The sequence below is a fragment of the Gorilla gorilla genome, chromosome 6 (genome assembly GCF_029281585.2).
Source record: "Gorilla gorilla gorilla isolate KB3781 chromosome 6, NHGRI_mGorGor1-v2.1_pri, whole genome shotgun sequence".
Classification (NCBI taxonomy): Eukaryota; Metazoa; Chordata; class Mammalia; order Primates; family Hominidae; genus Gorilla; species Gorilla gorilla.
Genome location: NC_073230.2, coordinates 38,105,384 through 38,129,039, shown reverse-complemented (window position 1 = coordinate 38,129,039; position 23,656 = coordinate 38,105,384). Strand labels below are relative to the sequence as shown.

General features: G+C 53.0%; 1 protein-coding gene across 5 annotated transcripts in view; it reads left to right on the top strand.

Annotated features, from left to right (window-relative positions):
• The window catches only part of CRHR2 (corticotropin releasing hormone receptor 2), a 48,183-nt gene that overhangs the window by 14,570 nt on the left and 9,957 nt on the right, over positions 1 to 23,656 (top strand). For 2 of the 5 annotated variants that reach the window (XM_055347290.2, XM_063708442.1), the window contains 6 exons: positions 3,384 to 3,509; positions 18,101 to 18,186; positions 19,775 to 19,884; positions 20,227 to 20,344; positions 22,581 to 22,734; positions 23,212 to 23,272. In XM_055347290.2, coding sequence (XP_055203265.1) covers positions 3,384 to 3,509; positions 18,101 to 18,186; positions 19,775 to 19,884; positions 20,227 to 20,344; positions 22,581 to 22,734; positions 23,212 to 23,272 — 655 coding nt within the window. Of the gene's footprint in view, positions 1 to 2,483; positions 3,247 to 3,383; positions 3,510 to 18,100; positions 18,187 to 19,774; positions 19,885 to 20,226; positions 20,345 to 22,580; positions 22,735 to 23,211; positions 23,273 to 23,656 lie in introns of those variants that run through there. The other 3 variants (XM_055347289.2, XM_055347288.2, XM_055347291.2) reach the window with 3 other exon arrangements.

Sequence of the window (23,656 nt, the reverse complement as noted above, 5' to 3'; positions counted from 1 at the left end):
CCCTTTAAATCCTGTTTTCCAGCTGACATTTGAGTGGTAGGGGATGAATGAGAGAGAGAATGTGTGTGCATGGTGAAGATGCATAACTGTGGCTCTGTGTGTGATTCTGTTGTGCCTACATGCCTGTTTGATGCCATGTATTAGGCTTTGCAAGTGTGTCGGAGCTGGCCTTGAACTGTCCACTGCTGCTGCAGCTGACATCAGAGGTGGGCCATGGGATGGGATGCAGGGCACCAGAGGCACCCGCCTTACTCTACTGCTCATGGTACACAGGGGTCTTCCAAAGTACCTGTCACACTTCCCTGAACCTATTTGCCAACCTGTCCCCAACAGCTTGGGGACACACAAACTGTTCCAAATACTTATCCCCTAATTCCTGGCCTCCAGCTGGGATGGGGCTGGCCTGCAGTGCTGGGAACCCATCACTATCCCAAAGCCTCTAATCTACCTCTGCTTCTTTAGTTAGCAAAAATGCCCCTGTCTTTGTTTGTACTTGGATTTAGTAAAATTGAGGGAATTTTGGGGCTCTTCCCAATTTCTTCCTCATTTGCCTATTTGCAGACACTAAAGTGAGCTGTAAAATCAATTTGTTCCCAAACTGCTACCTTTTCTAGTTTTCCCTCTGTCACATCTAGAATGACAACTGTGCCTATAATAATAAGATCCATGAAGAAATGGCCCCACATCCAGGGGACCTTGGGTCTGTGGGTCTGTGGGTATGTGCTCAGACCCCAACTGCTCATTCAGGATGCAGAACAGCCTTTGACTCTGCCACTGAAATGGTCACTTCCCAGAAGAATCTTTGGTATGTGAGCTCTCCCAGTTAAGAGCAATCCAGTTCACCCAGGCCAACCATCTGTTATGAGCTCTCCCAGTTAAGAGCGATCCAGTTCACCCAGGCCAACCCTCCGTTCTGCCGAAATCTGCATGAGATGAGAAGTCCCTGGCCTCTGGTCATTGGGAGCACACCACCTCTTGACATAGCTGCATCTATAGGTGCTTTAGGCACCACCTAGGTGGTGGCTTCAGTAACGAACAAGGATAATAACTTAAGCTTGGCTTAGGATTTCTCCCTTCCTCCATGCTGCACTGTGCTGTGTGAAGGGCTATCCCTTGTATATGAGGGACACTATTGCCCTGTGAATACATGGGCTGACCTGGCCAGCCACACTCTGGCCTGTGTGGGACCCTGGGTAACAGGGCTCAGTCTAGGAGCGGAGGGTAGGACTCTGCCTAGGTCCTCCCCTGCTCCTGGCACTGGATAACATGAAGACCAAGGAACCTCTACCTCTGCAGCTGCCCAGAGCTGAGCCTGGGCTCTCACTGTCCATTCAGGAGGCAGAGATAGACCTGGCTGGCTGCTCAGCATCTTGTACCTGCCAGTCAGCAGGCCCTGGAGAGATTCCAGGGCTCAGCCCTGGTCTTAGTGTGGTCTCACTCGCTCTGCCTGGGCAGTGTCAGCACCATTAATATGGAGGCTGGTGAGAGCAGAGCACACAAAAGCAGCCTGCCTGCTGCTTCGCCTCTCTCTGCCCAGGGCATGGTGCTAGTTCATGGTGGTTTCAGCCTTTCCTAGCAGCTTAGGTTTATGTGGAGGATGGCAGGGGAACAGGACTGGTTTCTGAGACTAGGTTCCAGCTCTCCTTGCCCTCTAAAGATAGAAACAAACAACACACAACACATGTATGTCTTCCCCAGACTCTCCGTCTCATAACTCAGAACCAGAGAGTCTCAGAGCTGAGAGGGGCCTCAGGGAAGATTTCACTGATGGAGAAAGCCCCAGAAGAGAGGGCAAGCATCCTGCCTGGGGTACCGTAGCAGGGAGAGCAGAGTCAGAGGCTGGACCAAAATGAAGCCTGAGTGGAAGCATGCCTTACCCCAGGCCCTGCTTCCCGAGCCCAATGCCCCACTCAGGTGGCAGACACAGCAGGCCCGCCCTGGGCACTCTGAGGATGCAGCCACAGCAGATCACCAAGGAGGCATTCTGGGCCAGGGTGGGGTGGGGGGCCTGGGCAAGTTCTCTGGGAAGGTTTCCAGCTCCTCCACACCTGCTGTAGGGCCTGATTCTCCCCGCCCCTGCCCCGCTACTGGTGTGGAAACCAGGGTCAGGTGAAGCCCTGCCCAAGCCTCGAGGAAGAGAGACACATTCTCACTTCTTCCTTTATTCTTTCTGGTGCCCAAGGCACTAACAACTGGGTGTATAAAGCCTTCCAGATAATTTCAGCCAATTTCTCCCCTAGACTTACTCCATCTGATTAAATGGCCACCCAGTCACTCAAGCAGGAGACCTGATGTTATCCCTGCCTCTGGGCTCCTACTTAAAACCAGCCAACCACTCCAGTTCCTCCTCACCAGGTCTGGCTGCCCCTCCGAAATCTCTCTCCATTCCAGCTTCCACGGTCTGATCCAAGGACTTCAACCCACTCGGGCCACTTGATCTCATTAGACTCCTGGGTGTCTCCCTGCTTCCCTCCAGGCCTCCTCGATACATTTCCTTCCCAGAGGCTATGGAGGCTTTTGGAGGATGCAGATCTGCCCATGGGCTCTCCGTCCCTCCCTCCCTCCAGTGTCCTCGCTCAGGGAGGGGAAGCTCAGGCGGAGAGCTGCCGAACTTTGGGTCGCGGCTGTCCCTCGGTTAGCAGAGCTGCGGTGTTCTCCTCGGGCAGGCGGGCAGGTGGGCGCGCTTTGCTGCCCCCTGCAGCTCGGGGGCCTGCGATCCCCGCACAGGGCATTCCGTCACCCCAGGCCCACGCTCTCCAGCCCACCGCCCTCCTCTGGACGCCGCGAGTGGAAGAGAGCTGCGAACTGAGAAGCCGTACTTTGGGCAGGGTGGAGGGCCCGGGGGCTGGAGACTGAGCCCCTCCGAGAGGAGCCGCCCGGCCCCGCCCCCCGGCGCAGCCATTGGCCGCGGCGGAGCGGCTGTACCCGCAGCTCCGTGCACTCGGCGGCTCCTCTCCGGGAAGGTCCCCACTTGACAGCTCTGGGCGACCGGAGGTGGCGCCCAGAGGCTGCCCGGGAGATCGGGGCTGGGCTGGCGGGGGCCAGGACCCCGCGCCCTCTCGGCCGCTCACTCGCGTCCACTCCCTCGCAGCCACGCCGGGCGCGCACTCCCACTCCCTCTCCGCACGCGGCTGCCGGGCGCGATGGACGCGGCACTGCTCCACAGCCTGCTGGAGGCCAACTGCAGCCTGGCGCTGGCTGAAGAGCTGCTCTTGGACGTCTGGGGGCCACCCCTGGACCCCGAGGGTAGGCGGGAGGCGAGCGGTCGGAGGCTGCGCTGGCTCCTTCTCTCGCGCGCTGGGTGCGCCCCTGACCGCGCGCTCCGAAAGCCCCGCGTCCCTGCGGGCCCCTCTGAGCCCTACTGCGCTCTCTCCCGCCGCCAGGTCCCTACTCCTACTGCAACACGACCTTGGACCAGATCGGAACGTGCTGGCCCCGCAGCGCTGCCGGAGCCCTCGTGGAGAGGCCGTGCCCCGAGTACTTCAACGGCGTCAAGTACAACACGACCCGTGAGTGCCCCCGGCCCTCGCTGCCTGCTCTACACCGGCCTCCTGAGAAGGCGGTTTAGGGAGTAAAGAGGATTCCGGACCCAGCGGCACAAAGCTGCTGACTGCCGCGGTACCGCAGACCGCTGGCGTTAAGGACCCCTTACAGTGTTGGGGGCGCGCCTTCTGTTTCTACCCCCAATACAGCGTCTAATCTCAGTAAGCCAGTGATTTGCCCACAATTCCCGTGCTCCATGCGGTGACAGCCCAAAAAGGGGAGAAGGAAATACTTCCTCCTCTTGGAGTGTAAACCTCCTTCCCTCATTGTAGGTTCCCGTTGCCTGAAGTTCCCCATTAGGGCTTCATTGTTTAGACAATGCTTCCCCTGCCCAGGAGGGGGACCTATCCCAGGAGGGCGGATATGCTAAGTCCCAAATCACCCAGAGTGAGTGCAGTGACCAGACCCTACTACCAGAGAGGAGGAGGAGGGTAGGAGGCAGGAGGGCTGGGGCGAGCGCATGTTTCGTGGAGAGGACATGCAGGCGTAGGTTCTGCTAAGCCGGAGGGTGCGGGGTGTTGCATCTTCCCTAATCCGAGGTCCCAGGACTGACCTGCTGGGCTGAGTCAGGGGCTGTGGGCAGCATTATTCCTGCGCCCCCATAATGAGTGGTGTCTGAATCAGCACCCCAACACCATCTCTCAAGGAGAACAACCTGTGCCTGCCTGTCTCCTGGCAAATCATGGACTGGCTTGAGGCTCTGGGGAAAAGGGCAGTAGAGGTTGCTGGAGTTACACAGCCTCCAGGTGGGGTCGTTCAGTGTGGGTTCTGGGTGTGTGCGTGTGGGTAGGTGCCTGTCTGTGCCCTGTGGAACATGGGATGGGAGCCAGGTGTGTGGTCTGCGGGAGGCTGTGGGGGCAGCAATCACTGCCCCACCTAGAACCCCCCTGACATCTCCAGCCGGACCCCAGTTGTCAAGCACGCTGAGACCCTATCTGGATTGTTTGTCTGAAGCCTCTCATCCTGGAAACATCCTCAGAAGTCGTCTCAGAGTGTCTGTGTCTGAGTGGTGGCTCAGCTCCACCTCCACCACACATACACACACACACACACACACACGCTTTCAGAAGCTGAGGCTGAGGGCTTTGCCATGAGAGATGGTTAGAAGGCAAGAGAGATGTACCCGCACCTGATGCCAAGCCGCACTCTCCTGGCTGCACCAGCTGAGGGCTCTGGTGGGCCCAGGGAGCACATGCTTCCCATCCATGATTAAAACAGATCTCCCTAGAAGGAAGTAAGATCCCCAAGCTAGGAGGTGTGCAAGCAGAAGGAATGATTTCCCTGTGCCTTCCTAGTCCTGACCTTATAAAACTGTATTTTTAGGAATCCGTGAGCTGTGTGGGTTGGGGCAATGGAGATCAGCATGCCTGATTCAGACTGGGCCCAGAGATTAAGGGCCATCCAGGGTAAAGTGGGGTGATGGAGCATCTCAGCCCACAGCCTGTGAACCTCAGGGAGCTCTGCTTTCGTTCTTACCCCAGCCTGGGCTATGCCTTGTTCTCCCCGACCAGCCTGGAGGCCCCCCTTTCCCAGGGCAGGGCCTGGGTCTCTTTTTCATAGCCAAGCTGAATACAGTAATACTCAGTCAATTTGTGGAATACCCACTATGTGCCAGCCACTGCACGGGCACTGTATTGAGGCTCTCACTCACAATTGCAACAGACAAAAAGAACAGAATGATGAATGCCCTAATTAGGGGGGAAGCACAAGGTCTATGGGATTGGGGTGTGGGGGCGGGGTGACAAGGAAGACTTCCCAAAGGTGCTGCAGACAGCACATATCAGGCCATTCATATCAATTAAGTCTAATGAGAAGCTGATAAAAGGTTGGGGCACCACCCAGGCTGGTAAAAGTAGGGCCAGTTAGCCCCTGATATCTAATGAACAATTTTCTTCATTTAGACCAAAGTGCTGCCTGCACTGCAACTGCTGGAGAATGAGAGGAGCTTGAGGAGGGTGGGGAGCACTTCCCACTAACCAGCACCTGGGGTGTGAGGTCAGCCTAGGTGGGAAGAGCAGAGGCTGCTAATGGCTGTGGAAATGCATGATTGATTTCCCTCCTCCCCTTTCTTCACATCAGTGCTGCTTCCTTCTTCTCTGTTTGCCTTTTCCATGGGATCCTTCCTTTAAAAAGAATGACAGAGGGAGAAACCTCCATGAGCAGCCTAGGGGAAGAACAGGAGCATTCAGGCTCCACTTCCTGCCCCAATTTTGTTATGCTATAGCCAAACCCGCATTGAAGCCTCATTCCTTAGAGAGCAGGAATCGCCCGGGTGGGGATAGCAGTTTAGATATTAGTCTCTGCGATTTTTCACCTCAGCTGAGCACAGAGAATCTGCCACAAAGCTATCAAGTGTTGATCATTTTCCAGGTGCCAGCTACCACTGAGAGAGCTTTGTATCCATATCTCAGGCATCCATAATCCCACTCGCCCACACTCCCTCTGAGATACGTACTGCTTTTATGCCCATATTGCAGGCAAGAACACTGAGTCTCAGACACATGAAGTAACTTATTCAAAGTCCTAATCAGCTCCTATGCACCAATGCAGGCAGGTGAATCCACAGGCCTCACTATTAACCATGGGGCAGTACTGCCTCCACAAGAGGCATTCGGTTTGCGAGGAGAGCTTAGAGGTTTGGAAAGAAGACTCATACCTCCGGCCTGGAGGATCAGGGAGGACTTAGCCCTCTGAGCTGGACTTCTGGGGACAGGTTGGATTTTAGCAGGTGAGTGTAATAGGCACAGGAGAGGCCCTCTAGGCTGAGGGGACTGAGCAAAGGCAAGGAGACAGGCTGGGCTTTGTGCCTTGGGAGGAGTGTGTTGTATGGAGAACAGGGAGTAGGAGAAAGAAACAATGAGGCTGGGGAGGGGCATGGAGGTCAGGTGATGCAGGGCATTCTACAGGGCTTCACCATCTGGAGAGGGAGCCTGGGTGAGCTTGTGAGCAGAGAAGCTCAATTTTGGGAGCACACTGTCCTCTGGAGGGAAAGGAGAAGTAAGGGGATTTCTGCACAGACCCAGGTAGACCGCAGGCTGTAGGAGCAAATGAGGTTGAAGACGCCAGCAACCTTGGGCATTTGAAATTGACAAGATATGGTGAGAGATGGCAAGGTAAAGGTTGGGCACACAGGAAACAGCTGAGCACAGGTGGGGATGTGTTGACTTTGAGGAGCTGGAGGGACAGCTGAGTGGAGATGTTCATGAAGCAGCTGGTTGGGTGCTCAAGAGAGCACCAAGAGTGGAGATAAGGCATTTAGAAGTCCTCAGGATGTGGGGTTAGCAAATAGCTACAGTGTGTGAGTTTGGGAGGCTGGGTCAGAGCCTTGAGCCATCTTACCCAGAGTTATTTCCAGGTGCAGCAGGGCCAAGGGAAGGGAAGGGACTAGTGCATGGCCACATATGTTAGTCAGTGGCAGAGCCAAGTTAAGCACACGAGTCTCCTTGGGTGTCCTCTACACAACCTGTGCTGGCGCTTCAGTGGCTGAGCTTCCACGTGTTTGTACTGTGGTTTAACTCATTTAATCCTTGCACCATCGAGTGACAGAGACATGGCATTATCCTCATTTTACACATGGGGAAACTGAGGTGTGGAGCAATTAAGTCACTTGTAACAGAACAAGGATTCAAACCCAGGTTCTGCTGCCTCTCAAAAAGCAACTCTGCTAGGTTAAGCAGAGAAGAAATTTTTAAAAAAGATATTGGGGAGCTTATGGAATCACTGAGTGGGCTAGAGAACCAGATTTGGGGCCCCAAGCCAAGAACACAGCGTAGAGCTGGCCCTGTGAGGGGACCTCCCTCTCCCTGAAAGGCCCTGCCAACACCACCAGCCCTGGCCACCACTAGTGGCGTGATCAAAGATCACTGCAATCTCAAACTCCTGTGCCCAAGCGATCCTCCTGCCTCAGCCTCCCGAGTAGCTGAGACTGCAGGCACATGCCACCACACCTGGCTAATTTTTAAATTTTTTGTAGAGGTGGGATCTTGCCATTTTGCCAGAGCTGGTCTTGAACTCCCAGACTCAAGCGATCCTCCTGTCTCTGGCTCCCAAAGTGCTGGGAGTATAGGCGTGAGCCACTGCACCTGGCCAACCTGGAGTCTTAAGCTTCCTGCAGTTATCTCTGGAGAGGCTTTCTCCCTGTCTCCATCTGGGGGCCTCCAGTTCACTAATTCCCTCGGGTAGGTGCATCTGATGGGTGGGGGAATATGTGGAGCCCCAAATCCCATGCCAAAGCTCTGGCTACAAGGGATCCTGGGAAGTAAGGATCTGGCATTTTAGCTCTAGGCGGGGAGGTAGCCTCGGTCTTACCCCAGGATTCCCCGAACCCAGGTTCAAATCCTGGGTGGCTAGAAACAATCCTAAATGTCCATATACAATTTAATTGGGGCAAGTCTCATCCCTTTTGTGGGTCTGTCTCCCTATCTGTAGGCAGAAAGGAAGTGGATTAGCATGGAAGTGGTTTGGCCAGAAGTGGGGCACTTATATTCCATTTTCCTCCCACCTCTCCCCATTCCACACGGACTCCTCTGAGCCCATCTCTGTGTGTACATCTCTGTCTCTGTGTCTCTCTCATTGTCTCCCTGTCTGTTTCTGTTTTTCTCTATGTGTGGTTCTGTTTCTGGGTGTATGTTTCTGTCTTTCTCAGATTCTCTCATTTTCTACCTCTCTCTCTCTTTCTCCACCTCTCCCTACTGCCTTCTTCATCCCCCGACTCCATCTCCAAACCCACTGTCTCCCCACTCCCATCCCTCCTTCTATCTGCCCTCCTCCTGCACCTCATTTTGCCTGTCCCTACGGTCCTTTTGGCTGCAAAGGAGGGTCTTGCCACCTCCCTCCTGGCCATGGTCTGTTTTCCTTCTGTGGAACCACTAAGTGCAGCTTGGCTCAGCCTCAGCCTCAGCCTCCTTGACCTCAAGCTCCGCAATGTCCTACTGGGAATGGCTGGGGTCATCTGTACTGAGGCATCTGCCAGGACAGGGGAAGAAGGGGCATCCCATCTAACCTAGCCACATGGGGAGGTTAGGGGTCCCCACTTCCCAGAACCCCATTCTAGAGACATGCTGAAGCACTGGTTGTGTTACAATGGAAACACATAAGCTGAGTGGTCTCCAGCCAGAAGGGTCTCTCCCATTGGGTCTGCCTGCTTACGCAGGAATCCATTCTTCAGCCCTAAGAGTCAGAGGTGATAAGAAAGGCTGAGACCTGCCCTCAGGAAGCCCCAGGCTGCTTATCAACGAGGCTTGTGCAAATCAACAGTCAGAGATCGGGAAGATGGGCTTGGTGGACACTGGGACATTCCTGGGAGGCTTTCTGGAGGGAGTGGGGGTAAACTTTAAAGGTCTTGGAGCAGTTGGGATGCCACATTTGTTAAGGACAGGCACAGTGCAGGGGTGCAAGCCTCAGGAGGACCCCAGATAGACCCTGCCTTCTGGGTTGAAGAAGTAGAAGCTGTAAATCCGGAAACTCAGGTCTGCATTCTCAGACTCCAGCGAGACCTGATCCCCCCCTGACTCTATTCCATTCTCCAAGGGCCACAAGTTACTCCATGTGTGAGAACAACTTCCCTGCTGGGAGAGAGGGAAGGTGGGACAGGCATGGCCATCACAGAGGTTTAGCTAAGAAAAGAAGGAAGGAAGAGAAATAGAGCAGAAGTGGATGCCCTTGTGGCCATCCAGACACCCCAGAGCTGCCCGGCTGCAGAGCGCTCTATGTTCTGAGTCCAGCCTTCCCCTCCCCACTTAAGGGTAGGAAATGACTGGCCAGGAGAGGGAAACACAGCTGCTCAGAGTTCTACAGCAAGTCTGGGCCCTGATAGGCCTCTGCTGGCTCTGGGAACTCCTGGCTTCTGCTCTAGCTTCTACCCACCTCAGCATGCATCTTGATCTTTCCTGTCTCCTGCTCTCCCCAGGAATCCTCCGGCCACCTAATCGTCTTGCTCAGGCTCACCCCTTATTGGGGTTCTGAGTATTTTACCCTTTCCCCCAGAAAGAATTGAGGAGCCTAGAGACAAGCTTTTCAAAGATGCATAAGACCTGAGCCTGCCTTCCAGGGGCTCCTGTTCTAGAAAGAGTGACAGACAGGCAGACTCTCAAAGAGAACTTTTTGATATAGGCTCCCAAGTAAAATAGCACAGTGAAGACAGTCAGAGCACATGGAAGGGAGTTATTCCAAGAGGAAGGGAGAGTAAATTTGGAAGACTTCATGGAGGAAGTGTTGTTGAACAGTGCCTTGAAAAATTGAGCTAATGATGTGTCAGATGGAAGGGAGGGTGGGAGCAGAAGTGGAAGAGGAGGGAGGGAAGAAGAAGCCAGATCATGGAGGCCTCAAATGTTGGACCAGGGCATGGGCCTCGATTCTGCTGGCTTTAGAGACAGCGGCTGCTTATCCGTAGCCCTATGGTACAGGACCAGAATACTCTGGAAGGATGCTGCTTGATTTTCAAAATATGCCATCTAAATCTCAATCAAGGGCTGGCTGGGGACCTGGGCCTTGGCCCTTTCCTCTCCTCCCTCCTGCTCCTTAAGTCAGAGGTCCCAGCATCCTTCCCTGTGCACTCCTTACCACCAGTGCCACAGCAGAGCCTGGAGCCCTGAAGACGGGCTGAAGGAGGAGCCCCATCTCAGTGATCCTCAGGGAGCTCCCCACAGGGCTTCTTGGCTGGGCCCCAGGTACAGGCATTTGGGCCCCTCTGACTGCCCACCCTCACCAGGTGCTTCAGAGTCAGGCAGGCAGTCCCTTTCACACACAGCACCTGCCAGGAGAGCAGCTAGGGCAAGGGACAGTGGGAGGAACCTGGGCTCAGATTTAGCAGGGCTGGATCTAAGTCCTGGGTTTGCCATGACTCACCGAGGGACTGGCAGGCCCTCCTTGTCCAAGTCCCAGGTTTCTTATCTGTGTGAAGGGGACAGAGAACATGCTGACCTCGTGGAGCCATGGCACATAGGGGAGATGATGCTGCTTGGGGCTCCCTGTAGACAGCTAAGGCATTGTCAGCAAGGAGAGGGGAGTTGAAGGTGGCCTGGGGCCTGGAAGGAGGGGCCATCATGTCCTTGGGTAGGGGAAATCCCACTCACACCAAGAATGGCTATCCTCATTCTGGGGTGGTGGTCTCCTGCTATCTCTGAGAGCCCCCAGAACTCTGTGGCTTCTGGGGATGTCCTGGGAGGGAGAATTCTGTCTATCTAAATTGAGAAGGTCTGGTCCCTAAAAGCCTGTAGAGAAAGGCAGCCCCTTGCCCCCCTGGAGGGATGCTGCTGGCATCCTGCCAGCCAGCTGTCTTCTCCCTGCATTACTTCACAGGAACTATGAACTGAGAGCCAGATCTAATTCTGGCCATCCTACTGACTGCTTTTCTCACTTTGGGCAGGTTGTCTCCCCTCTTCAGACCTCAGTTTATCTGCACCAGGTGGGTGGAGGGCTTGATGAGTTCTAGTGATGTTTCTCAGTTCCAAAGCAGCTTCTGCCACAGGGGCCCTCTGTTCGTCCTCTCCCCACTTTCCTCCACAGGCCGGCGTCATGGCGACGAGCCCACTGAATGTTGCTAGGATGGCTGGAAGGAGGGAGCCCTGTACAGTAGAGGCGGGAGCATGAGGTAGGGGCCTCCTCCTACTGCCCCTCTCTGGGGAGGGCAGAGCTTACACAGTGAGCTGGGTTCCACTCCCCCTTCCCTTTTTCATAGACCCAGTATGGTCTCCATTAAACTGCTCAGTGCCTCTATGACTCAGTTTCCCCACTGTCTCCTGTAAGTGTGCTTACAGGTCCTGCTTAAGGACGGCAGGGCACCATGAGTGAAAAGTCCTGTGGAAATAGGGAGCTGAGGGTCTCTGAAGGTCCAGAACAGGCAGTCGAGGCTCAGAGAGCTGTGTCCATATAACACTAAGAAATGGAATCCAAGCTCCCTGGCCTGAATCCCAGACATCACCAGCAAAGGGCCCTGGGGATGCCTTTCCCACCCAGTGGCTGGGGTTGGCAATAGTAGACTCCCAAACTCAATCTAGCACTTCTACGTCAGTCTGGGTCTGAGCTTGGGTGAACATCACCAGCTGCCTGTTCCCCTCTGACCACCAATTTGCTGTGATCGGATCAAGACAGAAATATGCAAGGTGGGCCTCAAAGTTGGTCAGTCCTCCTTAACCTGCAGTGGCCTCCAAGCAATGCAGGATGCTGACTCAAGGAGATGCACCTCATTTGGGAAGCTCAGGAAAACCATGCTGTTCGTACTAGGACTGTACGTCTGACCACCCCAGCTCTGTCCACCTTCCCCAAAAGTCTCTTAACTGGGGATGAAAAGCAATCCAGTCCAGGAAGTGGAGGCCAAGCTGGGAGGAGACATTGGTTGAGAGGTTTTTCCCACAGAAAGCAAGAAAGATGGCCAGGCATGGTGGCTCATGCCTGCAATCCCAACATTTTGGGAGGCTGAGGCAGGAGGATCACTTGAGGCCAGGAGTTTGAGACCAGCCAAAACCACGTAGTGAGACCCTGTTTCTACAAAACAAACAAAAAAATTAACAAATGATCATGGCATGGTGGCACATGCCTGTAGTCCCATTACTCAGGAGGCTGAGGCAGGAGGATCACTTGAGTATAGGAGTTCAAGGCTGCAGTGAGCTAAGATCACACCACTGCCCCCCAACCTGGGTGACAGAGTGAGACCCCATCTCAAAAAAAAAAAAAAGTAGGTAAGAAAGGTGACTCAAAGTCATGGTCAAAGATTTCTCAACTAGGCCCCAAGCCAGACAAGAAGATGGCTGGATCTGGAGTGGCCCAACTACAGGCAGTAAAGGGAACTGAGGGTGGGATATCTGGCCCCTAAGGTATTATCTTCTGGGGATCTGGACACCAAGTGGCAATGACACTGAAGAGGTGGCATAACTGGCTGCACCTGCTGAAACACCGGGTCACAGGGAGAGCCTGTCTTTCCTAGGTACACCGACTCCAGGGTCTCCCGTGAGGAAGCATGTCCCAGGGGAGAGAGATCTTCTGCCTCTTCATGGTTGAGTGACCCCAGATGTGTCAGTTTCTCTCTTCTGGTCCCACCAGACCAAATGCAGAAGTTGTCTTCCTTCCTAATTCCCAAGGAGATGCCTGATAACTCAGTTTCCAACTTGCTTCCCTTGGAACAGTCAAAGCTTTCATGGTAGGAACCTGGAGAATGCTGCCCACAGGTTTGCTGTTTGAGACTGACACCCCTCCCCCATGTGGGGTTGGACTGCAATGTCTGCAGTTTTGGCAGCTGGGCCAGCCTACCCATGGTGTCTTGGTGTGAGACCTGGCTTCCTCCTGCATGTATGTGTGACTGTTTTGTATTTGCCATGCATCTTGGTGAAGCATGGGCATACAAGGTGGCAGACTGTCCTCCTGGCCCACTCTGAGCCTCCTACCTTCAATGAGTTCCCAAGTAACCTAGGAAACAGCATCAGCCTTGGTCCATCCTGAGATCCTGTGTGCTCAGCTCTGTGCAGTGCTTAAGAAAAGGCCAGAGATGACAGCAACCCAGGACATGCCTTTAGGGGCTCTCAGCCTTGTACAAAATAAGGTAAACTTCTGCTCCAGAGAACCTGGGCTGGTTAGGAAAGTACAACACCTTTACAGGGGTCAGTGAAAGAACAATCCCAGCCTAGCATGAGCCAGGCAGTCACAAGCAGCTGGACCCTTGGGGAGCTGGAACAGTCATGGAAACTACCTGGAGGAGCTGGGGCTGGAGCTGGGCCTTGAAAAGGGGCATGAATTAGCTTGACCTCAATGGGCTGGGCCCATGGCCAAGGTCGGAATATCGGGTGGGAAGGCTGGTTCTTAGGAGCTCTCCGAGGTCCCCAACGTTAGAGATAGGCAGGGATGAAGAATGGAGTTGTGCTGTCCGCGGTGCTGAAAGTTCCGATTCCCATGTGGTGACTTCATTCCTTCTGTAAATATTGCTTCTGGCCCTCCCCACCTCAATGTCATCACCTTCTCTCCCTCACCACTACTACTACTACTAGTACTACCTCTTCTTCTTCTCCTCCTCCTCCTCCTCCTCTTCATCCTCCTTCTTCTTCTATCATCATCATCATCATCATCACAGGGTCTCACTCTGTCACCCAGGCTGGAGTGCAGTGGCACAATCTCAGCTCACCGCAACCTCTGCCTCCCAGCCTCAAGCAATTCTCTCACTTCAGCCTTCTGAATAGCTGAGACTACAGGTGCACACCACCAGGCCTGGCTAATTTTTTTTTTTTTTTTTTTTTTTTTAGAGATGGGGTTTCATCATGTTGCTCAGGCTGGTTTCAAACTCTTGGGCTCAAGCAATTCACCTGCCTTGGTCTCCCAAAATGTTGGGATTACAGGCATGAGCCACCATATCCAGCCTCTCCCTCACTTCCTGTCCTTTTCTTTGCAAATAGCCAATGACCCCATTGTTGTGCCTTACCACAGTCCCATTAACTCTTTTCCCCATGCCTACCCCTATTCCTTGTACTCCTTCCCCCAAAACTACCACCAAAAATAGTCTCTCATTGTTCCTGTCTCCTATGGTCCATGTCTTTCCAGAAGGTATCAGAGATAGAAGTGCCAACCATTTGATGGAGATGTCAGGATGCTTGGAGTTGTCACAATAGCTTGAGGGTGCTAACTGGCATTTAGTAGACTGGGGAGTCTCACATAACATCTAATTGATCCACCTGAGATGCCAATAACATCATAGAGAATCAATTTACTGTAATTTTTCTAAGAGGCAAAACTGAGACCAAGAGGGAAGGGGCTTAGTCATGGTCACCTAGCTATCCAGAGACAAAACTACAGCTAGAATATAGGGTCTCATGTCCCAGCCAGGCTTCAGGACCACCCCAGGTAACTGCCTGAACCAGGAACTCTTTGCAAAGTGTCAGCATCTGAAACGGGGAGAGCCCATTGTAATGGGGGTTTTTGGCAGGCCTGGGCCACTCTGGGCATGGAAACCAGGCCTCCCAGACTACAGAGTCCTGCAAGAGAAGACCCTGCCTGCATCATTCAGACCCTAATGCCCCTGGAAGCCCACACTCCACATCATCAGCACTGATCCTCAGCAGAGGCACCTGTGTTGCTATGGTAATGGGCACCCACCTCTCTGCATCCAGCCCCACAATTCTAGCCTTGCCATCAGCCCTCAGAGTGTGTGCCCATCCGTCTACATTTCCCACGGGGTGGATGGGATTCTTTCTGTCTTACTCCCTCCTGTCCGAGGCTGTGCCTGAGGGCCCAGTGCCCTCATTGGCCACAGCAGACAGCTCACCTGAAGAGTGGGGCACATCTGTCCTCCAGTCCTTTGATACCCAGTGTCTGTAACCAGAAGCTCATCTGCAGGCAGGGCTGGGCTGCCAGAGACGGAAGTCCCCTCCCGCTTCTGCATCCCACCTGCTTTCCCAGGGGTCAGCAGGTCTGAGTCAATTCTGTTCAGCTGACATTTCCTCAATGGCTCTGTCCTGAGAGAGATCTGGTGGCTCCAATATGGCTTCTACTTACTTGTCTATCCCCAAGGAGCTCAAGTCCAGTAGCAAAGAAAAGAAGGATTAGGTCCAAAGAGATGAAGTTCATAGTGAATTATGGCAAATGCACTAAAACAGAATTTGTGTTTTTCAAACTATGGATTGTGACACAAGAGTGGACTGAGGAGTCAATTTAGTGGGTCATGATCAGTGTGTGTGAAATGAATAGAAGACATTAGAATAGGCTGGAAAGGAAAATAGTACAGCTGGATTCTGTGTTTGTGTGTGTGTGTGTGTGTGTGTGTGTACTGGATTATAACATAAAATGTATGTGTTATTGTGGTTCAAGGGCAATAAAGTGGAAAAACTATGTTACAAGAGAAGGGAAGGGATAGAGGAGGAAACAAAGAAAGGACTGCTTCAGACCTAAGGGTGTTGGGGATGGCTCCATGCAGGAGGTGGCATTTGAGTGTGGGGTTAAAGATGGGTAGGAGTTCATGCGTGAGCAGTGGGTAAGAAGGAGGAAGTGCTTTAAGTGGTGGATCCACACAAAGAGGGTATGTGCCAAACCTATTTGTGCCAATGCCAGTGGCCATGTAGAATGCTGGAGATGGGTCAGGACAGTTAGGCTGGGACCTGGGTGTCAAGGGCCTTGACTATCATGCTAAGAAATTGGACTTTATTCTTGAGCACAATAAAGAGCCACTGATGGCTTTAAGCAGAAATCAACATGGTCAAGGTGGCAAGAAAAGAAGCAGGAGGCAAGAGGAGAGGAGGCTGTTGTAGCAGTCCAGGCAAGAAGACTAGAGAGCATATGGAGGGATGGGAAGGAGGGGAGTTGACTCTGGAAAAAGAAAAGGAGGAGACAGAATCCATGGAACTTGGGACCCCATGGGCATTGGTGTGAGGGAGAGGAAAGGTCTCTGATTTGCAGCATTTCTATCCTGACCCCCTCCCACCTGCAAGCCCACCCCATGATCAGTGCCACCATGAGATATCATATTCGGGAAACAAGTGTTCCAAGGCCCTGTCCTCAGGGAGCCCCCACACTGATCAGAGTGATCAGACTCACTCATCTAGACAGCTCCGGGCTGGTCATGGGGCAAGGGCTGGAGTGTGGGGCTCAGGCGGTCAGGACTGGAGGTGATCAGGAGAGAGAGAGCTATAGAGTGGAAGCAATCAAGGAGGTCTTCCTGAAGGAAGAGGCCTAGCACTGAGCTTCAGGAAAGCTGGATAATATCTATGAACATATAGAAGATAAATTTTTCTGCCCTTTGAAGCACAGGCAGGATCCTGGTCTGCCTCACCTCACATAGACTGTTCAGAGGCACTGTAAACCCCCATCAGGGAGGGACTGTTCATTTCACAAAAGAACTTACCCTCCTTACATACTTTTGCTTTTTTAGTTCAGTGACATCACCATCACTGACCCTCACAAGTTGAGGTAGCCTCTCTCTTTCATGAGCACGAATGTTGGTAAGGAAAGATAGTGCTAGGTATCAAATTAGAGCCCACCTGGGGAGTTGGGCGCCATGGCTAGGGGTGGGGAGCAGGCTTCCTCTTCCTGAGAGTCAGAATCAGCATCAAACCAGGGCATTCCCTGACTCACTTGGCAGGGGGACAGCAGGGCCCTGCCAGGGATGGGCCTTGGCCCAGGAGGAAGGAATAGGCCAGTCACGTCCCTGGGTTTGAAGAATGGATGAGCTCCAGGCACCAAACTAAAAAACAATTAAGCTAATAGAATCTTCCCCATTGATTTTGCTCTTCGGCAAGTGCTCCTTCCCAATTTCATTGCTTCCAACTCATCGGGCTCAACGGAAGTGGGTTTTTAAGTAACTTAATTATTTCAGAACACACTGCTTCCAAAAACAACCTAAGGTTCCCCCTCCAGCTCTGCAACTCTGTGCTCTGCAAGCTATTTATTTTAATTAGCTTTACATTGTACATCTAACATATGCTAGAAAGAAAAATTCACAGACAACTGCCCATTAGTCAGAGAGCTGAACCCTGGTACAAATCACCCCCAAACAATGGAACGTTCAGCATTTGTAACCCACCCGGTAGGTCAGAAACACACTAATGATGAAGGCCAAGCAGAGGCAGGCTTTGAGATCTCCGGGCCTTCTCAGGTGGGAGGGCTTCCTCCTGATTGGAGCTGGTGTATGGAGGGGGTGGCTTAGGAGCCAGACCTTGACAGTTGGAGCTGAGATAGAGAGAAAGGCAAATGTCAGCATTTTTCAACTTTCCTACCTTCCCCCTTGACAAAACCTGCACTTTTGTGCACAGGACATTGCTGCTTGAAACGTCTTTTCACACTTAAATCATGTTCCAACTTAAATACAGAGGCTGGTTCTTGAACATTTAGAAACATCTCGTGGTAGCCTCCCAGGCAGCAGCAGCCCGAGGGCAGTGGCCCAGCCCTGAGTCCCCAGCATTCACTCATTCCTGTTTGCCACTACTTGACATGGCCTAAAGGTTAAGAACAGAAGACCCGAAGCCAGAACTTCTGGGTTTGAATCCTCTTGTCATCTTTGTATCCTTGGCCAGTAGCTTAATCTCTTTATGTCTCAGTTTCCTCCTCTTTGAAATGCGTTCATATTAATGCCTACTTCATGGGATGGTTGTGGAGATTGAATTGACATGTGTATGCATAGCAGTTAGAAGAGGAAGTGGTACATGGGAAACATATGCTATATAAATGGTAGCTATTATTAAAATGGAAGTGCTGATATTGGTGAAGTATGGATCTCATAAATATAAAACAATTGAGACAAGGATGTAAATTATGTGGCATGCTGAAAGCAGTGAATCTTCAGGCACAACCCACTCCTCACAGTTGGATTCAGTTTTGAAGCAAATGAACAAAGTGAAAGTGTACAAAATGCTAGTCAAAGATTGTGTCTAAAATGGGTTTTAGCATGGCTTTAGCTATTTTGTAAGATGAGCCTTTTGTGCTATTTTCACATAAGTGACTTACATGTAAACTTTCAGATGCACATTGTATTTGCTGCCCTAGGAGAGCTGAGGTGTGTACACCTTATCCTGTGGGCACCAGGGAGCCAGGGAGGGTTCTTGAGGAGGGGAGTGACCTGACTCTTGGCAGTTGGCATTTTTTGTAGGGAATGCCTATCGAGAATGCCTGGAGAATGGGACGTGGGCCTCAAAGATCAACTACTCACAGTGTGAGCCCATTTTGGATGACAAGGTGAGTGGCCCTTACCTGCTGTGACCCCAGGCCTCACACAGGTATTTGGACTCAGGTTGAGCAGAGAAGATCCCAAGGGTGGCAGACCAGTCCTTTTGTCACCCAGTCACTCCCTTCTGTACCTCCTGCCCCTGCCCCCAGTGTCCTGCCCTGTGCTCAGTGACACTGTAGGGGAGTAGAGAGGGGGGACATGGAGTCCTACCTTCAAGAGAGCTTGGGCTGCTAGAGGACAAAGCCAAGGTGGCATGTGACACAAAAAGGGAATAACCGTGTAATCAATGCTCCTAACATCTTAGGGGTTGTGTGACTGCAAACCTTCCTCTCCCTCTGGGCCTCAGTTTCCCCATCTGGCATTCTGATTCTGTGACTCCACATGGAAACAAATGCAGCCCCCCAAGGGCTGTCCCCATGAGAAGCTGGGTCCTGCTCTGCTTCTCTGGAGCCCTGCTCCAGCTCTCGCTCTGGAATTCAATTCGGTGCTGCTGAGGCACCGAACTCCTCTCCTTGAGGCTACGCCTCATTCCTGACCTGAAAGGATACATCTCAGCTCCATCCCCTCCTCATTACCCAGCACAGCCCTCAGTGGGGCTGGGACTTTGCCCCAAATGAAGTCCAAATTGAGAGGAAAAAACATTCACCCGCCCTGAGAAAGTGATTCTGCAAAATGTGAGCCACAGGGGTTCTGCAGGGAGGCCACTCAATGGGCAGGGGGGCCTCCAGCGCTTGGTCCTCACCTCCACTCTCTCTGCCCCTCCAGCAGTGGAGAATCAACACAGGGGTTGGGTAGGGTGGAGGGGTGGCTCTCCCTGGCAGGAAGGAGTATTTCATCACTAACTTTGTTTCAAATTGCCAACACTTGGTGATAATTAAAAGTCAACTGACTTTTATTCAGTTTGAATAGAATTTCTAAATTCTCTATAGACAGTGCACCCCCTCGTGTGGTCTCCAGGGCAGACTAATCTCAGTGCACCCCTCCCCAGGCCTCCCATAGGCCATTGCTTCTGAGGTAGGATGGCAGGTTGGCCCCATTGTATAGACATCAAAACTGAGGTCCAGAGATAAAAATCGACTCACCCTCAGTCACTCAGCCAGCTGGGATCCGGGCTGAGACTAAACTCAGGAGAAGCATTCTAGAGCCTAGAATTTTTAAAAAGAATCTGCACCCATACCTCTCAAAATGTGCCCCCAAAAATGCATGTTGGTGCCAGGCACAGTGGCACATGTCTGTAGTCCCAGCTACTTCAGAGGCTGAGGTGGGAGGATTGTTTGAGGCCTGCAGATCAAGGCTGCGGTGCACTGTGATCACACCTGTGAATAGCCACTGGACCCCAGCCTGGGCAACAGAGTGATACCCCATCTCTAAAAAAATAAAAATAAATGCATGTTGGAAGGCCTGACCACAGCCATTTATAACAACAAGAGCCACCCAGGGCCAACAGGAACGAACCCTAAGAGCCAGGCATGGCAATGACACCTGGAGCACTTCTGCCCCCAAGGTCAGGACACAGAGGTGGCCATGGCTGGAATACCCAGCCCCACCCCCACGTGCCCATGCCTCCATCTGCCCTGCCCATGTCTGTCTGTCCAGCAGAGGAAGTATGACCTGCACTACCGTGTCGCCCTTGTCGTCAACTACCTGGGCCACTGCATATCTGTGGCAGCCCTGGTGGCCGCCTTCCTGCTTTTCCTGGCCCTGCGGTGAGTCTGCCCTTCCGCCTTGCTTTCTCCTCATCCCTCCTCCTACAGCACCCCCTTCACCTCTCCCAGACATTCTCACCTCCATTCTGGAGCCCAGCAGATAAAAGGGCCCATGGAGAAAGTGGGGTTTGGGTGGGGTGCCAGGGCATGAATCACCAGCAGGCATGTGGGGTGCAGAGTGGGAGCTGGACTCAGAGGCCCAACTGTGGCCACCATGGGTGGGAAGTGGCTCCTAGTGCAGCCCTGCCCTCATCCCAGGCTGAGTCTCTACCTGGCCTCAGGGGGAACCCAGTCCCGGTTGACCCCTGAACCTGGCTGACCCCTGACCTGCACCTCCCACAGGAGCATCCGCTGTCTGCGGAATGTGATTCACTGGAACCTCATCACCACCTTTATCCTGCGAAATGTCACGTGGTTCCTGCTGCAGCTCGTTGACCATGAAGTGCACGAGAGCAATGAGGTCATTGCTCGGGGAGACTCAGGGCTAGACCTGGGGGGCTCTGGGCTCCGGGGGCACCCATCTGTCTGTCTGGTCTCTGCTTGGACCCCTCCTTTGACAGGAAGCTCACTACCTGCTAAAGCAGCCCTCTTCTTCTTGAGCAGCTTTTACTCTTACAAGCTCTTCCTAATGTTGAGCTTCTGCAACTCCACCCCATTCTTGCCCCCACTCTGAGAACAGATCCCCTCTGCTCTCTCCAGGCTCTGAGACAGACCCCTTGGAGATTTGCACACAGAGACTGATGTTCACCAGTCCCTGCTACTCTCAGCTGGTGACACCTGACTTTCTGGCTGCTCCTTGGCTGACCCATGGCCAGAATGCTGTCATCTGGGCTGTGGCTCAGGTGCAAAACCAGACCTGAGCTCACCTCCACCCTAGCCATTGTCCCAACAGAGCCGGGCTGGGAGGAGCAGGAAGCTGCCAGGCTGGGAGCTTCACAAAGCTGACTCTAGACACATTTATCCTAGTCCACTCCTCATCTTGTGGATTCAGGTGCCCTCGAAGACCCCTTTGAGAAAAGGAAGCTAGAACTAACCTCTGTTGAGCTTTCTCTCACTTAATCCTAATGAGACCAGCAGGGATCATTTTCCCCATTACATAGACATGGAAACTGAGACTCACAGAGGTTAAGTGACTCGCCAAGGTCACATGCAGTGATGATACCTCTACATAAGGGGCTATCCCACATGCTAACTGTCCACTCTGGATTTCTGTCCATTGCTGTGTACTGTGTCCAAGCTATTGTAAAACTGTAGACTAGTCTTGGGCCATCACAGAGCCCTGTGGCACACCGACAGAGACTTCTCAGTACATTTCTTTTGGGTGGCCTGTGCCTGAGCAGACACCAGCCTGGTGTGATCCTTAACATGGTCCCACATAGAACACTGCCTCAGAATCAAACAGGTTCACTCAAGTTGAGGGTGCCTTCTAGCTCCAACGTGGGCTTGTGCTAATAGAACATCATCAACCATGGATGAAAAGTAGGGTTGGGAGGAGGGGCTCGGTAGCTTCCCACCTCAGCAGGACTTTCTCAGAAAAAAGACACAGAAAAAGCCTTTCTCAGACAGCCACAGGGACTGTACAGGGAAGCCCAGAAGCAGCCAACAGCTCAGCACAGGAGGGTTATCTGAGAACTGGGGCTGTCAGAGCCAGACAGAGAGGATGGGCTGTGTGCAGAAGCACAGCCCCTGACACACAGCTCCCCGGACCTTGAGCTGGCTCCATCATTCCCCATGTCCCAGCCTTGGCTCTCAGGGTGCCCTGGGGATGAGCCTGTGGGGAAGATGACCAGGTGGGGTCTGTTGAGAGGAGCTCTGGCCTGGAAGCCCAATGCCTAGACCCTGGCCCTGCCGTGGCCCACTGCGTGGCTCTAAAGGGGCAGGGTCTTCCCCTCCCTGCCTCCTTTGGGAAGGTAGCCTTGGTGCTTGGGGAAGGGTAGCCTTGCTCAGAGGGACAGGGACACATTCCCCTCTGCTGGGAAGGCACGGAACCACAGCAGGCACAACCACAGCCCCAACACAGCTACCCTCATGCCTGTCTTTGCCATCCTCTGTCTCCTTCAACCACCCTGGAAGGCAGGGTTACTTTTTGAGGTTCAGAGAGGTGCAGTGACTTGCCGGGGGCCGTGTACTTTGCAAGTCTCCCTCCAGGGCTAGTAATGATTGTGCCAAGTCCAGAAGTTCCCAAACCCAGAGTCTTTGGAGAATCCCCTCCCTGGCCGCAGCCCCACTTCATACACCCTTGACTCACTTTACTCACTTTTACTTTTTCATTTTTTTCTAAATGAAATTCCATATCCCATCCCCAAAACGAAGTGGGTCTGACTTGCTATGGATTGAAAATGACTCAAAAAAACTAAAATGAAAACACAACAAGATGGTTGAATTCCAGCCTCTGCCTACAGAAAGCTCAGAGCCAGACTCTCGCTCTCTTTACTAGAACAAAAAATTAGAAAGAGTTAGAGAGAAGTTAAAAAAACACACTGGCCCCAGTGGAGAATGGCACCTTAACTTAATCTGAAAGTGTGAAAGAGCACTGGAGAAGGATGAAGCTTTTCAGAGTGAGGTTCGCTGGTATTTGATGGCATGTCCACGAACCCCCTTTGGGAAGCCCTGTGTCTTGTTGCCCTACCTGGGGATGGGTATGTCCTACCTGGGCCCCAAGCTCCCTCCTGACAGCCTCTCTGCCCTGCACACAGGTTTGGTGCCGCTGCATCACCACCATCTTCAACTACTTCGTGGTGACCAACTTCTTCTGGATGTTTGTGGAAGGCTGCTACCTGCACACGGCCATCGTCATGACCTACTCCACTGAGCGCCTGCGCAAGTGCCTCTTCCTCTTCATCGGATGGTGTGAGGGTCCCAGGGGCAGCAGGGCCTAGTTGGGGGGAGGACTTCTCACCAGGCCATTTCCCTTCGTCTTGGGTCCAAGGACCAGAGCCTGGCCCTGCCCTCCACCCCCAGCGCAGTCCGGTGGATGCAGCTACTTCCCTCCATGCTGGTGAGGAACAAGCAAAGGATCCCTCCAAAGGATATTCCTCAAATAGCTCTTCTCCCCCTGCCAGGAAGGACCTGTCCAAAGGCCTTTGTCTCTGGCTCAGAAACTGGCTGGCTCTACTTCTCTATCACAAAATCACGCAGCCCTGCTTGGAGAGAGGGGCAGGGGCATGGGCCAGGGGTCGAGGGACAGGGCACCCCTGGGGTTATGGGTGGCCTGCTGTTGGAAGAGTAAAAACATGATCCTAGCACTGTTGTGGTACCCCACGGTATGTCCTACAAGAAAGTCCCTGTCCATCTGTCCCCTGCAGCCCAAGTCTGTCCTTCTTTCAGGCATCCCCTTCCCCATCATCGTCGCCTGGGCCATCGGCAAGCTCTACTATGAGAATGAACAGTAAGTGGATGGGCCAGCCATGGGGGGTCATGGGGAAGGGAATGGGGGTGTTAGGACAGGTCAGCCTTGGGCTCTGGCCAAGCCGTGGAGCAGGAATTGTAGCCACACCTAGACAGATCCACATTCCTGTTGTCCTTAAATTGAAAAAAATAGTCCTGCTGCACTCAGAGGTACTCACGTGGTAGGGCTCAAGGAACTTTGCTGAATTAAGTTAGGAATTGTGGTTCCTTGAAGTGCCCCCCGACCCAACGCATGACCCCTTTGGTCTTTGTAAGGCCTCCTCAGACTTGGAAGTGGCAGCTCTGGCCCGGGGTATGTGGAAGGGGCCAAGGCCGCACATGACATCCAGAGCTGTCCATGAGCATTTAAAGAGTCCATGAGCAT